Consider the following 17,814-nt stretch of genomic DNA (forward strand, 5'->3'; position numbering starts at 1 on the left):
GGGAACACAGCCAGCCCAATGTATCCTGATACAACAGTGTCTGACAAAAACAGGAGTGCACTGCCCTTCCAAATCTTTGCCTGCTCCTTTAGAAGCAGATCATCAACATTATACTGCAAAGAGCTACCTCCCAATTAAAAGGAAGTTATCTTGGTTATGACAAATACCTATGAAACTTTCTCACTGACAGCCTTATGACATACACACACGCTTTACTTACCTTTTCAGTGGCATAACTCCATAAGCCAACCATATGGGAAACATTAGCATCAATTTGAGACCGATCACAGCAACCTTCTATTCTCTGCAGAACCTCCAGGCAGCTCAAGAAGACCCAACAGTCCAAAGCACCAGGAGGAACAGAGACCTTAAGATCAAAACAGTAAAGACAGTGCTCAGATATAAAGCTTATTTTAGCAGAACATAATTTGGCAAATGTCATGATTGGTATTAAAAAGCGTTTAGAAGGTTTTGCATACAACACAAAGCAAGTTCTTGATACTTACTCCAAATATCATGAAGAAAAGTTCATTTGTAAATAAAAAAGAGAGACTATATAGTTGTAAGATAAACGAAGTGTAAAGTGAACATAAATAAAACAACTTCACATTTTAAATAAAAGTTGGAAAGGATCTAAGTTTGTTCCCCATTCCTCCAAAAAAGTACAACCTCACTGGTATATGGCCTAACAATGGCTAGTAAATAAAGTCACTAAGCAGAAGGCAAGTTTCTAAAAGTTTACTAAGGCCCCAACACAAAGGGCAACTGGCAGCCATAAAACAAGAGGTAAAAACACCTAATTAAACAGGAACCAACACTGAGTAAAATTGAAAAGAAAAGCTGTTTATGAAAAAATACATTAGAAAAGTATCATAATATGTAGGCCTAGCGGATGGTCTCAATAGGAATATTTTCTTGTCTCTTGACCTCATGCTGCTCTTCAGAAACATTTGAATCACTCTCAAAACTCAGTGCAAGATCAGGAACAAATCCCCGTTCCAAGTTGCAAGGTTAGAAGGACAGGCACAGCATTTCTAAGGTTTTAAGAGTGCTTTCAAAGTACAGTGAAGCATGGAAAAACCCAGCCCTCCTTCCAAACTTGGCAGATTGATTGATTTGACCTTCTCTGTTTCCATTGTCAAAGGAAACGGTGAAAGGAAATTGATAGCAATTTGCATACAGTTGCAAAGGATTGAGGAGAAATAATACTAAGGGAAAGGAGGGACCTGGTGCCGCACTTAAGAAGCACTGAAAATTGGGGAGGGGGGAGACAAATAAATAAATGCACCAAAAGGGGGCGGACACACAATATTTCTCCCTCGGTGACATGATTCTCCCTATCTTAAGTGTTGGACTGACACTTTTTAGTGTCCTCCACCTTTTCAAAACTTTCCCATCTCTCCACCTACTCCAGAAACAGGGGATATTGGGCGCGTCCACAAGATACCCTCACTCACGATGGGTGACAAGCTACACAGGCACACCACCCGCAGTAGTTGGCTTGTTTCCCCCTGCTCTTCCCCTTCAGTCCTCCAGCTGGCTCCTCCTAGCATTCCAGGGCACTCAGCAGCAGAATCCTTCTTGTCTGCCACAAGCCCCTGTTCCCGCTCCGACCGCAATACCAATCACGGTCCAAGCCCTTTTTTGTGCCCCTTTCTCCTTGCCAGTGGCAGCCCCTCCAAAGTACCCAAATGAAACTTCAAAGGGGCTGCCACTGCCCCCCCCCCTTGCAAAGCCCCTTGTTCCCACACCTGTTTTTAAGGCTGCCTGTGGCACCGCCCCATTTTTCTGTTAAGATGGCTGTAACCGCTTCTATTTTGACAGCTGTCAAAGTAGAAGCAGTTACTTACCTTGGAGTAAAGAAATAGGGTGGCATGCACTTTTATATGAAAATGGGGTGCTGGAGACCTGAGGAAGGATGTACTCCCCAAAGGTCTGGGTGGCAGTTTAAATCTCTGGGGTCCTTGGCTAACTGGGTGATCTTGACAAGTGGGGAAAGTGCTCAACATCACCCAATTAGCCGAGCGCCATCCCTGCTACAGGCCATGGGTTGTGGCGAAGGTAAGAAGCCACCCCTGCTGCACACCGCACCAGGTTCGGAAAACATGGGATAGAGCAACTGGGGTGCAAGCATCACCAATACTTACACCCCTATAGATAGTATGTGTGCTTGTTTCATACTTGTGCACTGTTGATCACAAGACACCAAGTTTAAACTCTACTAAGTGGTGAATGCAAGACATACAGAACTCAGGTTACAACCTCACTTTGAACATCTTTTTCCAGTTTTGATCACCTCATCCAAAAATGGATAAACTGGAAAGTCCTAGAAAAGCACAACCAAAGTTAGATGCATGTGGACAGAAAATGTCTAGTGACAAAAGTAGCTTCCAACTGTTATGACTATGAAGTGGGAAAGGGTTGGCAGTGGTGTAGAAATGAATTTCCCATTTGGAACTCCCTTGACTCCATTCTCTATTGGTCCATATTGGTCCAGTGTTTGGGCTGGTTTCGGAATGAGCTCTTTCCACTTCTTCCTCTCACCTAATGTTAGCAAGAACTGGGTGAGGGGGCAGCTCACAGTCCATCATATAATGCTTTACAACACTGTGGGCATCAGGAGCTCTGGGAAAATGTAGTTTCCTTATTTTTGGCATCCAGAAACGTGTATTCTGTCTCAATGATGTTATCAGGAACATGAGAAGATACAAATTATAGAATGAGCTGAAGAGAGATGTGTTTTCATCAGAAGATAAATTATTTTTATAAGCTCATTCTAAATCCTGCCCTGAAGTGGAGTAAGTTCAAATGTGAGATGGGTGAAGATGAAAGAAGAGTCAAATCATTAAAGAAGGCAGTAGTTGTCAAGGTCAAAGTCAACAGATAGTGCCGCAGGCACACAACTACTAATATGAAAAATACAGTATCAAACTGGGGTATGCAATTCCTATTAATGTGTAACAATTCTTAAATAGGCAGAGACTACAGTCTTATGAAGAAGGTCACAAAGTGATAGATATCAGAGTTAAACAATTGTCTTTAGTGTTTCTACCTGACTTATACAAAGTTGGCAAAGTTCATCAGCGTTATTGACATTTGTGCAGAGTAGACAGATTTCTTCAGTCGACTTAAACAAAGTTAAGAAATATCTTCAAAGTGACTTATACAGAGCAAGCAATTTTTTTCAGAGAACAGGTATCTGGTATATTATCTCCCTGTTTTGCGATTAATAGCTTCTTCAGCAAAGATAGTTAAGTAACATAATCTAAAAGGCAATTGCTGTGGATACTGGTGAGGCAACATTCCTCCACTCCATATGGAGAATCATTTGAAATCACGGCTGAGCTAGTCACACCTCAGATATGGTGAACCCTTCATTACAGCTGCTGAGAAGAGAGCATGCAATCTAGCAGCCCAGTTTCATGACCATAGCTATGAAATTGTTATGTGGGGTGTGTGCGGCCATAATTTTGAATATGCAACCATTGCTTCGGGGTGTGTGTGTGTGGTTGTTGTGTGAACCCAGCGAGCATGGGATACATGAGGGTTAGACAACCCAAAGTCTGTTTTAAGGTTATGCAAGGGTTGTTTAACACTCGCATAACCCATGCTTGCTGGGTACGCAAAACACAATGCCCTCACATGGGGTTGTGGGTTCTCGTCCAAACCTGGTCTAAGTGACCTTAGAATTCACCTCTAATTCTGAGCAAATGATAATCAACTTAAGCACTAGTCACTTGGTTAATGAAATTACACTTACTTCAAGGAGCTTTAGCTCTTGCACACAGTTGTGGAGAAGTTCCAGTGCTCGCTGAGACACTTCCCATGGCCTCTGAAGGAAGATCAGCAATGTGCATTGGCGAGAGAAGAGATAACTGCGGAGGTCTAACAGAGTGGCTTCCTGGTTCTGAATCAGTTCTCTTTTCTCCATGTCTATTGGCTTACGAAGAACCAACCCATTCCAGCTTCGTACTGGCTGACAGAAGAAAGTCAACCAATTCGCCCCATCTATGTAAAACAAACGCACAAGTAATGACATATGCCACATTAGAATACCTGAATTGAACAGAAGCAAATAATTCTGTGTTAAGGCTTTCTATTGAGGTCCACTTTTTATTTGGGGTGAGAAGGGTAAATAGTTTATACAATTATACAAGTGACTGTACTTAGCCCCTTGGGTTGTTCTAGTCAGATTTTGCAAAGCAAAAGTCAGTGGATCTGTTTATGATTTAATTACTTACCACCAGCGCCAAAATTGACAACGTACTGAGAGAATAGGGCATCCAACTCATCATACTGCACCAAAGCATCTTCAAATTGCTGCAGCATTTCAAATACAAAGGCCAGTTCTTCCTTTTAACATATAAATAAAAATATGTGTGTTAATATTTGTGCTGCTGAGTTTGTGATGCAAGGGTATTAACTTCTAGTTACAAGTAGGATCTACAACAAGATGTTGGAATTCTCCTGTCCAGGATACTTGTATCATTTTGGCTATTAAGGACTACCACCACGAGAATGGAGATCACTGACATATACCATATTTCTTCGATTGTAAGACGCCATCGATTGTAAGACGCACACTAATTTCAGTACCACCAACAGAAAAAAAGCTTTGATTCTAAGAAATAATAAACACACCCGCGATTCTAAGATGCACCTCGTTTTTAGAGATGTTTATATGGGGGGAAAGTGTGTCTCAGAATCGAAGAAAGACAGTATATCACTTTAAAAATTACAACAATACATATACTTGAATTATTCCCCATATCACTACAGACTATTCTAAGGAAATCAAGGGTGAGGTTTTTTTAGAAGACTCTTCACAAAAACTTGCTCATTTTGCTACTACAAAGTGGGTACTAGCTTGCTTCTCCAGATCCCATTTCTATAAGGACACTGCTAGACACCTCACTTTTCAATATGGAAGTCAATATTGGAACTGAAGCTTTTGCTCATGGTTTTAGCTTTTTGGGGCAGGGGGGAAGTCCTAATATAAAAGCACCGTTCTGCATGACTAGTAAAGTAAATAATCAATTTTAAAGATCTACTTTAAAAAGTTATTTTCCACATACTGCATTACCATACCTGGACCATAAAATATTCACAAAAACTCCATCCTGGTTCAGTCCTCTTCTCCCTCAAAGTTCTCATGTCATCCTCAAATTTCCCTAGGTTTTTGGTAAAGGACATGAGAAGCAATGTCCTCAGCTTTGTCAAGAAGGCATTCCAGGACTCCTGGGAACGGGAAGAGTCTTTCAAAGGATCAGATAGTACTACACATCTGTAATGAGATAAATGAATATTTGGTCAAAAATTAGACACTGGACTTACTAGGAGGTTCCCTTCTCAACAAGCAGTAGAGCAGGCAAGGGGCGAACCAAGCAACCAGGAAAAATCTCTTAGTTTCCAGACTCAGCTTCAGTAGTAAATGTTTCTAAGGGTAAAATGCTTTGATAGAAGATAACCTCACAAAACAGCCCAATATAACAAAAAAAAAAGGGGGGGGGAGGAAAAGCAATTGAAAGAGGATAGGTCAGAAGAGATCCCTCAGAGATCCCTATTGCCTGGATTGAGGGGAGACCCATGAGAACATGACCTTGCCCTCCCTCCCAAAACATCTCTTTAGACTAGCAAGATGAGGTGGTCTCTTTTCCTATTTGATTACAGAAGAGAACCTCATGGCAAATCCAACTTCTCATTCTGATTAAGACAACAAGGGGTGTCCAAAACAGGAGCCTAAAGACATCTTGCCAATACACCATTCTTTCCTTCCTTTCTTGCAAACGGGGGGAGGGGAGAGAAGATTTTCTGACAGCCAAACAGGGGCCTTGCTAATATTCACACACACACACCTCCCTACCTGTAAAGGAGCATTAGTGAAAGGAGAAATGCTGCTGCCAATAACAAAGAAACCTTGCTATGGGTGTTTAGGTAAGAGAAAGAACAGAGTTCAAGAAAGAAAGAAGATCCCACTTCCCACTAGAAAGCAGGACCCTGTGTAGGAAGCATCATTTGCCGTCTCTTCCTGCTTCCAGAGAAGGACTTGAAGCTTTTCTGCCTGTTCTGTTGCTTTCTAAACATGTATGTGTATTTCAATATGGAAAGTTTTCTAAAAGTAGTCCAACTGAAAGCAAAAATATTCTGAAATATTATCCTTTGCCCTCCTATTTGCCACACTCATGAGTAAAAAGATCTGCTGGGTTTGTTTGTTTTTAACCACCAAATGATTTGTAAGTATGGGTTTAACAAGGCTTCAGTTTTGTCAGTCATTGGTCACAATCTAAGAAACTAAATGAGCTTGCTGGAAATAATCACAATTACTTTTTTCACTAAAAGTTAAGTAAACATTTTGTCCAATAGTTACTTTTAAGACACGCCAAGCTGCCTCCACCCAATTTCCCCTGATACCTCACTTCTTCAATAGCCCTTTGTACCACATCCCAGATCCTTCAACCCTCAGAGAAGCTTTTGCAGAGCACAAGGGTGAGGAACACCCCTTGCATGCATGAAAGTGCATGCCAATTAGTTTCCGGGCAAAGTATAAAGCTGGTTATTACCTTGAAAGCCCTACATGGATTGGGTCCAGGCTACCTGCAGGATCACCTTCTCCCGTACAATCCGCCCTGCACACTCAGGTCCTCTGGGAAGAATTTACTTCAGTCAGCGAAAACTAGGCTGACAACCATTACCCAGAGGACCTTCTCTTCTGCCACTCCCAGACTGTAGAATGGCCTGCCAGGAGAGATCCTCCAACTTAACAGTCTTTACGAATTTAATAAAAACTATAAAGACTGATCTCTTCCAGCAGGCCTACCCAGTCGAATTTTAAAATGTCTGGCTGTTATTTTAATAAAGTATTGGTTTTATGTTTTTAATCAGTTTTATATATTTTATAGTATTTTTATATTTGATGTGGTTCCCCATCTCGATCCAGAGGGAGAGGTGGGTAAGAAATAATTACATTATTATTATTATCTTCTCAACTAAAGTAGTATGTCCAAAATGATCATAGAATCATAGAATAGTAGAGTTAGAAGAGGCCTATAAGGCCATCGAGTCCAACCCCTGCTCAATGCAGGAGTCCACCCTAAAGCATACCTGACAGATGGTTGTCCATCTGCCTCTTGAATGCCTCTAGTGTGGGAGAGCTTGTTAGCTTCCCATAGGGGGCTGGACCAACTCCACTATGAGGAAAGATTACAATGTTTGGGACTACTGAGTTGAGAAAAGAGGCGAGAGGATATGGATGATATGACAGAGGTATACAAAACTACGCATTGTGTGGAAGGAATGGATAAAACTAGAACCTGGTGTCATGCAATGAAGATGAATAATTGGAGATTAAAGACAGACAGAAGAATGTACTTCACACTATACACACCTCTCAACTATAGATTTCACCACCACAAAATGTGGTGATGGTCACCAATTTAAGATAGCTTTAAAATGGCAAATTCATGAAGGAAAATCGTTTCAAAGGCTACTAGTCATAACAGCTATATGCTACCTCCAGGATCAGAGACAGTATGCCTCTGAATACCAGCCACTGGGGAACAACACTGGGAGATCATTATTGCCCTTAAGAATGCTTGTTAGTGTCCCATAGGCATGTGGTTAACCACCATGGGAAACAGGATGGTGGACTCGATAGGCCTTTGGTCTTAAGTTATTATGTCCCAGTTTTTAGACATCTCTGTGCAAATATTTGTATATTATAGCTTTATAGGCTAGAAATTACATTTGTGTTCCACAATCAAGGACTATTTCCTTCATCTTTCTCTTAAAGAAGCAACAGATGGACATTAATTTAAGATCTACCACATGGCGTACTGCCCATTGTCCTTCAAAATAGTGTTCTCTAGGTAAAATATAAAATTTTCCTCTCGCCACTCTTTGGAATCAATGGTTTGTTGACCCATTATAGTTAGTATTGTTTAGAAGAGACTTCCCAGAGAAATATTACCATATTTCTTCGATTGTAAGACGCCATTGATTGTAAAACGCACACTAATTTCAGTACCACCAACAGAAAAAAAGCTTTGATTCTAAGAAATAATAAACGCACCCGCGATTCTAAACGCATCCCGTTTTTGGAGATGTTTATATGGGGGGGGAATGCGTCTTAGAATTGAATATGGTAATTCTTCCCAAGGGTTGCCACACAGGTACAGAATTCATGAATAGAACAGCCTTAATTACCTAGGACCTTTTATGTTGTCTACATAAATTATCATGCTTACATGCATTAAACAAAGTATGAAGATGGCAAGATGTTTTTAGAATGTTTTTAGGATGTTTTTAACAATGTATATTATGTTTTGATTCAGTTTTATGTATTTTATCATTTATTGTTGTTCCCCACCTCGATCAGAATGGAGAGGCGGGTAAGAAATAAATTTATTATTATTATTAATGATAATAATAATATGCAGTGTGACATAATATATGGGCCTGCCAATAACCGACAATTTAAATACATAAAAATGCTCAGATGCGTGCCTTTAGTTTTGGAGGGCTACTCTGTCATTCATTCCTTACACAGAAATGAAGACACATCTACTGAGGGTTTTGTTGCACACTATCCAACATAGAGCCATGGAAATATTTGTTTTCCTTCAGATAGTTAAGAAGTATCATCAAATATTTAAACAGTTCTCTTAATAGTCTTCTTTCTTCCATCTACTTCTTTGTACCCTTCATTAAAACAGATATAGTCATCACGCCAATTACAAGAATGTATTCCAGTGAAAGCATCTTCAGAATTCAGATGTAATCCAATATAGGAGCAAGTAAAGCAGATGAACTCTCACAAACACAGAAACAAACTAGTCCAAAATTAGCGGATTTAAAAAACAATGTTTACATCTCCCCACAAAATGTGGTCCATGTTATCCAATTACATTCTCCTCTCCTAGCTCCATTTTATCATTGTTTTTTATTTGGAAAGTTAGGGCTCAAGAGGACCTAAAAAGGAATCACTAGCATTTCATCCCCCGTCATCATCTCTCTGCGCCCTCAGCAAAATGTATTTTGAGGGTTACAATATTTGGTAATCAATAATTTATAAGGAACTACAAGCACTACTCCAAAGTTCCATTTACCAGACAAAACACTGACAGAGAACCTCCTTCTGTGACTCTCACATTGGAAGGGGTAATATCTGCTCTCCAACACTTTCCTCCTCAATTCTCTCTGGTTCTCTCAGTTCTATTCCCTACCTTCAGAGAGGCTACTCATGTCTCCACAGGGAAAGCATATACATTCTAAGTAGACCCTATGTCTAGCTAGTTTTTATTGCCGTCCTCTTCCCTTAAGCAACACCCTCATCCCTTCTTCAATCTAAAATCACTCGCATGGCACTCTGCTTATCCCAGATCAATTCTCTGTGCCCAGATCCCTCTAAACCAATTAGCTGTCAGTTCTATCCAAGTTTTGTGCATGCAATCATGTAATAAACATGTATTTGAGTTTTCTAATCTTTGGCTCATGTTTCATTGCTAATTTCCTATTTCAAGAAAAGAGTCCAGGTTCAAGGTCTAGCACTTGTTTTTCCCACTCAAGCGTACCAATTGATACCACTGTGCACTGTAACTCTAGTTTCAAGACCATTGCTATGTATCACTCAGGTACATGTATGCTATTACACACATATAATTGAGAACACGCAGTAGCAGTGTATTCACACAAGAGTGTTTCAGAGTAATAGGAAGTATAAGGCAATGCCCTAGCAAAGAGAAACATCAGAAATTACTGTCCTTTTGAAGACAACAGTGGTGTGTCTGCTGTTGATTACTATTCATTACGCTTTGCAATAGCACAAAAATCTTACCTGTCACTCTGCTTGTTACAGAAGTCATTTCTTATTTTATCTACTATAGATGTTCGGGGAAGTATATTAGTTTTGTTTTTTTTCTTGGCATCACACTCTACCACCACAATTAACCAATCCATAGAGCTGTGAACTTTCAGAACATTCTGCCATTTGGTGATGTCATCTTTTACTGTAGCTTTGTATACTTCTGTGTCCTAGGGGTATAAATGATGAATCACAAGATCAAATTTACTAGATAAGCAAGCTTAAAAGGCTTTTTCTTTTTTCTTTCGGCTACACCAGGAGAAAATAATAGTTCAAAATCTATTAAGCTGAATTAGTGATGAGTATTTTCACTTGGCAGATCTCACTTTAAAAGATTCTTCAAGTAAACTATTTACTTTTAGGGAGTCTATTTCACATGTGCACCATAATGCTTATTTTGCTAACTACATGAGGCATGATTTTGGTTACTCCTTTGTTTAATGTCTTTCCCCACTATTTAGGTATCACAGGATGCAAGACCAATTGCAAGTTATCTTCGGCCATCACTGTACCTAATGCTTGTTGTATTAATGCTTTGAACACACACCAATACTTACACAGCATTCTGTCCAATAAATATGGAGAAAAGGAAACGTCAGAAGAGCTTTGTTCCCTTCTTTAGGCAGTAGTTCTTCTTTAAATTGTACAAAATTAGATTCTAGATGAATCATCTTAGGAGCACGTCCATAAGACCTGGATAGTATTTAGAACACTTAAGTTAGCTGATACATACAGAACAAAGCTAAAAGAACAGAAGGCATGCATGACAATTGTCTGCAGTATATAAGACACATCAAAGGTTTGCTTCTGGGATGAGTTAAAACAGCATATACAAGCATCTAAAAAGAAGAAAATATTGTTTTTGTAATTAAGGAATTTCAAAAGAACAAAAAACAGGTTGGCTTACACTTATGTTTGTTGGGTCTTGGGAGGATAATGGCTTATGTTTATGTTTGTGGGAATGGGGAGGATAATGATTCGTGTAAGGAGTGTATTTGTTGAAAGTGATATGTGATTATAAAAAAGTAGTGTTTTCACTAATGTCTAAAATTATCTAGGAGTAAAAACATGGGAACAATGTATTATATATTAGAAGTGGGTACTTACTTCTAAAGTTTTTAAAGAAAATGTAGTATTCTTATGTAGACAAGCCCCTAAAACTTTGTTTAAAAGAATGAGGGTGTTGTCTATATGATACTACTTCTATAGTTAATTTAATTGTTTGTTTTATAGCTCCCGAAGGAGCCATCTTCTCCGAAACGTGTAGCAAACAATACATTTTCTTTCTTCCTTTCTTTGAGCACCGGAGTTTGCCTCCTCCTTTGTCGTTAGTTTTCTTACAAAAAACCAACCTGAACGTACAGAAGTGTTTAATGGAAGATAAAAACATTATATCCCATGTTTAGCCCCAAACTTAGGAACAATTTGAAAGTTGGTATGATTCATTTCAAATTATTTCTTTAAGTTCTTCTATTATTTTAACACACAATCTATTTTATATAAAAAGATGTTGTGCTGATGGCATCCAAAGACCATTAGCCAGAATTCCTTTTAGTTCTACTTATTGGTTTAAGGGCAACTGGGAAGAAATATAGGTGTAACAGCTCTCCACTGCTTGCTACTTCACAGCTCTATAAACTTATGTCTATTCCTAGTCAGCTTCTAAACTCATCTCTTGTTCAGAGAATGCTAAAGTACATCAATACACTAACTCCTTGCCCAATAGATATAATAAGAAATGTGGTACTACCTCCTCCATTCCATGGGCTCTCTTGGGAGCTGCTGAGAAAGTGTGGGATACAGAGAGCTGAAGAGATTCTGATCACCAGCACCTAAGAGACAAAAATATCAAATTCTGAACATTATTCTTGTCAAAATTATAAAGATTAAGTTCCAATTATTAGAAATGTTTGATGAGTTGAAATAGACACCAGCACATATTGCTTAGTACAAGAATCTAAAGGCAGTATATAAATGTTATACTAGTAAATGAGACTTGGAAGTGAACCTTTTAACCAGTAAGTGAAAAAGAACGTTTTATTCTTGGGTTAAAATTCTAGGTGGTTTCTCCTTCAACAACCCAGAGTTCAGGTTCTGATGTCATGGAGCACAAGGTGCCATTCCTGGGTTATTTAGCAAAGCAGAACCAGGTGGGAAACATGATGCTCCCTCACTCCTGCACACTCCAAAACATCCAATAGTTTGATCATGTGAACCGGGTCAGTATGTAGACTGCATTGTATTTGCTGTTGGTTTTCGTTATAAGCTCTGCCTAACTGTTAAGTCTTTGGTGAACAACCACTGGAGGACCCATTTTCATCGCCTCAAGTTAAAAAGAATGAGACAGAAGTCATATCATACAACCAACGGAACCAAGTATTGCTACAAGAGCAGCAAGATGAGCTTCACAAACCTAGCCCTATTACTATAGGAACATAGAAACATCACACATTAGTTTATTAAGTGTTAAGATTATCATTGATAACTACTACTTCAATTAGCTGCGCAAATACAGTTCTTTAAATTCTAGTACGTAATTTTGGATTATGCTAGATTTTGGCATGGGAAAGATACACTGTGGATTTTGAATTCTACTGGCACAATTTTAATGTTTCATTATTAAAAGATTTGGGCAAAGTAATGAGGGGGAAGGCAACCAGCCTTCTGAGTTTTAGTTGAAATTTCCCTTCCAGCTAAATCTTGCAGAGTACTTAAAATTGTAATAGCTTTAATGACTTTGATTTGGAGAGAATGGATGCTGAATAGGAAAACTATTCTCATTTCATGTCATTTAAGCTATCATTTTCCATCAAACTATAAGTCACAAAGTAAAAAGCATGTGCAATAAGGATCTCACAGTTTCTTCAAAAAGATATTCTGTCAAGAGCAGCAACTTTAAGCTTAATGCAGCCTTTGCAAGTATTAAGAGTGTGCTGTTGCCAACATGTACTTCTCAATCCTCCGAGTAACCTAAAAATCTACAGGTTCAGGTCCTCTACCCAAAGGAGACACACGTACTACCAGAATAAAACTCTACTCTGGTGATCCCTATAATCAGCCCTAGGAAATCATTCTCTTGCTGAAAATAGTCAAGAACACTGGGGTGGAACTGCTGCTGCTTCACCTGGCCTTAAAAGCACCTGGCAAAGCCCTTTTTATTTTCCCAAGCCTTTTAAAGCTGTTTTACCCTTCCATTGTTTTACCTTTCCAGCTGTTGTTTGGATTTTATGCTGCATTGCATTGTTTTGTTTAGTTTTATTATCATTAAATTCCCTGATGTAAGACACCCTGAGAATGCTTATAACCAGGCCTACAAATCTTGTTTAGAAGAAAAGTAAAGGACCCACCAAAATAGTTGCAATAGTATGCTGCACTCTTTTCAGAGGTGAAAAAGGGAAATAGTAAATCAAGGAGGATTTATGAAGAAAAAGCAAGAACAGGATGGTGGTGGTTTAATGGAACAGCTAGATGGGATTATAAATTATCTGCAAGGCTGGCAGATCAGGCTTAATCACCAGGTTTTACTTAATTGCTGTTAGTGCTAGATAGGGATTAACAGAAGAATTCTGGTTTTCCTGCAATGTTAGCTGTGGGAGAAGAGACCTCTTAGAATGGTCTGGGAGCTTAACAAGGCACCAACAAAGCTGGAAAAACAGGTAAGGAGAAAAGCTGCAGCTTGATGGAGAAAAGCTGCAGCTATGTCTCCTAAAGCTGGGTTCACATTTATGAAAAGCATCCCCTATGCGAAATGAACCTCCAACATTTTGCATATAGATTAATTTATTCTATTTGCAATATATTGGCTAGAATAAGATTGCAGAAAACAAGGAAGAAAGTCATGAGCTGGGAGACCACAACTACAACATCAGGTTTGACATTTATTTATTTATTTATAATATTTATAAACCACCTTTTAGGGGAAAAGGCCTCACAAGACGGCTTCCATAAGAGACTAAAATACTATTACAGACCAAAGTTTTAAAAATGACAAACCATAAAAATATACAACCATAAAAATTGACCAGAGCCATACAAATAACAATATCAACAAACATATCTTCATTTAAAACTAAGCTATAAAACCAATTAAAAGCTAAGCCATAAAATCAATTAAAATGCCATTTAGATGCTAGATATTAAATTTAAAATACCACCCAATAGCTGAAGCTCTCAGGGCAGTTACTTATGCCTTTTCTTCTAAAATAATTCTCCTATCAGCTTGTAAATTGTTTGTGTCTCTAAACTTTAGGTCTAAAATAAGTTATACGTTCAATTTTCACATTACTTATGATTTTCCATTTTAAGTATCAAGGATCCAAAAGTGATTTTCAATACTTTCTTGTATGTATACTTCTACTCTTGTAAGTTATTTGTAGACACTGGTTGCAAATGTTTTTTTAACTTATATTCTGACAATTTTCTGTGGGAGTCCTTGTTTAAAAACAAAGTACTAGACCATTAAATGTATCTTCCAGATACATGACAGGCTTTACACATAGTGATAAACTGCTGCATGATTCTGAATGTGTTTCAGCAGGTCTTCCTGAAGTGGCTCTGACAGTTATCATGGAAGGCTTAAGGTCTTATGTAACCAAACTTAGCCCATTTGGGGTTACAATTGAAGTGACAAGGTGCTGGTCTGGAACTTATTAGAATACTGTGGCATATAAAGCTGGGTGGCTAGCCAACAGCTACTGATTTCCCCCCACTCTAACACAATAGCTATGGCTGGTTAGCACTACCCTCAGGCTCTGATACGTGCTTGATCTGGTTTTTCTTGTTGGTTTAATAGCTGTAAGCAATATGATCTCTGAAATTACACTCTATATTTCTAAAAAAGAGTTATATAGGTGTAGTGCTGGTGAGCCTGACAAGGACCTTGCACAATGTGGTGTCAAAAGCATTGCATTACAAACATGCCTGGTACCATCATGCAGCATACTTCGACAAATGCCAGGGCTCAGGCAGGGCCCACTACTACCGCTGCTGGATTGCCACTGCCAGTGAAGCATATGTGACTCAGCTGGGTGGTGAGTTTGGAGGGATGGCTGGGCCCGTTGGCAAGCCTAAACATGCTGACACCACTGCCTAATTCACACCGGCCCCACTCCTGACACACGAATGCCCTGGTAGGCCCCAAGTAATTGAGGTGGCAGTGGCAGCACATACAGACATAAGGGTCCATTCAGCACCACTGCTGGGCCACCACCTTTCTCATCCCTGCTGGCTACAGCAAAGACTGAGGGATGGCCAGTGGTATTGACCAGAGCTCCCAGCCTGGGAGAGACTGTAACCACCTGCCAGCAATCCCTAAATCACAGCAGGGCAGGCAGGCGGATTTAAATCTCTACATGCTCAGAGGTGTGTGTGTGCACATGCAAGGGTGTGTAAGAGTGAATGCAACCTACCCAGCTGTGACTGCATATGGCCCTCAGGGTCAAGAAGGTTGTGCACCCCTGAAATAACTGATCCCAATCAGCACCTTGGCACCAACTATAATCTGAGTGCTTTCCATAGGTGTGTAAAGCATGTTGCAACAGTCCAACCTGGATGTGACTGAAGCATGAATTATGACCCACTGAAGTAGATACAAACCAGGTTTCTCTAAATTTGTGGAATTTCTCATCAGGTGCCATAAACTTGCAAAGTGCTTTGAAGTTTTCAACAGAAGACAGAGTTATACTGCATGTTTTTAAAAGAATTTACTTTGGCTTACCATCTTTCTGCTTAACAACACTTCAGGGGAGAAAAACAAGCTCCTGAGAATAGAACTGAATAAATAAAATTCTTGCCTGGTGGGTTGGTCTCAACTTTTTGTTATAAGGTGCAGGTAAGAAATAGTTTTGCTCTATAGACTTCTTTAAAAACAGTATATCCTATGTCCAGAAAATGAGATGTTTGTTCCAATCAAAACTCTTGCCCTAAATTGATGTGATGGTTTTATTCTGTACTGCTCAATATGAAGTATCCCATTGTATAATATGAAGTATAAGAATTATCACTACTACAACAACCTAACAAGGTTTTATGATGATAAATTTATAATTACAAAACTAATTTATTATGTATACTTGTTAAAAATAAAATAAAATCCGTTAAATAAAGTCAAATTGCATCATATACAAAATGGTAAGGATGAGTAAGAGTAGATCTTTGCCCATGCTAAGGAATCTCCAGAGTAAGCAGGAAAAAATGGGATGAATTAAAATGACCCCCTCCCCCGTACGAATCTAAAACCCAACATAGACCAAGGACTGCACATACATGCTGCCTTCATTTTGCAGCACAGCACAAACTCAGCCAAAGAAGAGCGAGTTAGGTTGAAGCATAAACCCTTGCAATGGCTTCAGGGTAAAGGAACAAATTCCCTCCTTCACCAGCCATCATGCTGGACAGCTAATGCTTCAGCCCCTTGGCTCAAACCAGACAGGGACAACTGTCTCTGGAGCTGAGACTGGGAGCGCTGTCATAGACCCTCCTCTTGAAGCCCTGCACTTCCTAGCTGGGGACTGAATAGGGCTGGGGAATTTGTCACCAGCAATAACTAACTCTGTGGAGCTACATGCCTGTAGAGACTCCCTGTAATCCACCACTCAATCTGAACATCTTTCAGCTAAAGTAGAGGGCTCCTAACAGCTGTTCTATGAGCCAGTTTTATAGAGCCAGGAAGCGATGGGGAGTAAAGCAAAGAGGGAGGAATAGAAGGAGGAACTGTTTTATATTTGACACTGATGCAGAAACTAACAGATAACCAATGAAGAGTGAAATGACATAATCATAAAAATAGAACATGATTTCTGCAATCCAGGTGGTTCAACCCCACCATCTCAATAGACTGGTGGCACTTTAGAGGCAGTATAGCATAGCAGTTAGAGTGCTGGACTGGGACTTGGGAGATCTGGGTTCTAGTCCCCACTTGGCCATGAAGCTCACCGGATGACTTTGGACCATTCAGTAACTCTCAGACTCTACCTACCTCACCGGCTTGCTGTGAGGATAAAAATAATAATGAATAAATAAATAAATTCTGTTGCAACAGCTACCAACTTCACTACACACACACAGTCCAGATGTTAGGATAGCAACCAAGAGGCCAGGCTTAGCGCTGAGGTCTCCAAGTGCTGAACCGTATCATCAAAGCAGTAGAGAAATGCATATCCCAAATTCAAAGAAATAAACATCACAGGTGTAGTAGTCTAGAAAGAGAAGGCTGCAGACAAAGAGATGAACAGTGATTCTAAGAGAGAAATTATTTTGTTTTTTAAACACACAATAGAGGAATAAGTAAAAGAATATGCAGTTGCTTGTATGAAGGAAGGGGCAAGGTCAATTATAGTCCTAGTAAAAGTCTAAAGAGAAGAGTGTACAGGGAGAAGGACTGACTCTTTCAGCAATTCTACTGGGAATAGGAAAGGGGAGAACATCAAAGAACACTGCTGTTTCATTCTTATAATATGCAATAAAAACCAATGAACAAGTCTTGGGTTAGCCACCTAACCCAAGATGGAATGTAAATCTATCTATCTATCTATCTGAACTGGATGATCAGCACAGATTTGAGAAAGGTAGGTAAATTAGGAACTTTGTAATGCAATGGTAGCTAGATCATATTATACTGAACACTGTTGCTTCTTTACAATTTGGCCATAGGCAGGTTTAAGAATCAAGTCCTTAGCTTGTGCAACCATGATATGTGATCAACCTTCAGCATGGCTACCCAGAACTCCACAAAACCCAAGTATAACCATCTTTCTGAACACCACACAACCCTTCAGTGACCAGGGTTAAACTAGTATTTGATAGTTCTATACTGATGTTGTATTTATACTATTTTATTATTTGGCTCCTCTATGGTTGTTGTTTTTCAATCACTACTTTTTAAAAATTGTATTACTGATTTTACCAGTGATTTTATTTGATTGGATTAAAGTCTGCTCTTAATGCTGAGTTACGAA

General features: G+C 39.3%; 1 protein-coding gene across 1 annotated transcript in view; it reads right to left on the reverse strand.

Annotated features, from left to right (window-relative positions):
* The window catches only part of TRAPPC10 (trafficking protein particle complex subunit 10), a 50,629-nt gene that overhangs the window by 23,649 nt on the left and 9,166 nt on the right, over positions 1 to 17,814 (reverse strand). Inside the window, exons 2-8 of the mRNA XM_063126566.1 lie at positions 11,610 to 11,691; positions 10,417 to 10,552; positions 9,833 to 10,029; positions 5,089 to 5,284; positions 4,242 to 4,353; positions 3,761 to 4,008; positions 221 to 367 (exon numbers count right to left, since the gene is read on the reverse strand). Coding sequence (XP_062982636.1) covers positions 221 to 367; positions 3,761 to 4,008; positions 4,242 to 4,353; positions 5,089 to 5,284; positions 9,833 to 10,029; positions 10,417 to 10,552; positions 11,610 to 11,691 — 1,118 coding nt within the window. The remainder of the gene's footprint in view (positions 1 to 220; positions 368 to 3,760; positions 4,009 to 4,241; positions 4,354 to 5,088; positions 5,285 to 9,832; positions 10,030 to 10,416; positions 10,553 to 11,609; positions 11,692 to 17,814) is intronic.

This window comes from Elgaria multicarinata, chromosome 5 (assembly GCF_023053635.1).
Source record: "Elgaria multicarinata webbii isolate HBS135686 ecotype San Diego chromosome 5, rElgMul1.1.pri, whole genome shotgun sequence".
NCBI lineage: Eukaryota > Metazoa > Chordata > Lepidosauria > Squamata > Anguidae > Elgaria > Elgaria multicarinata.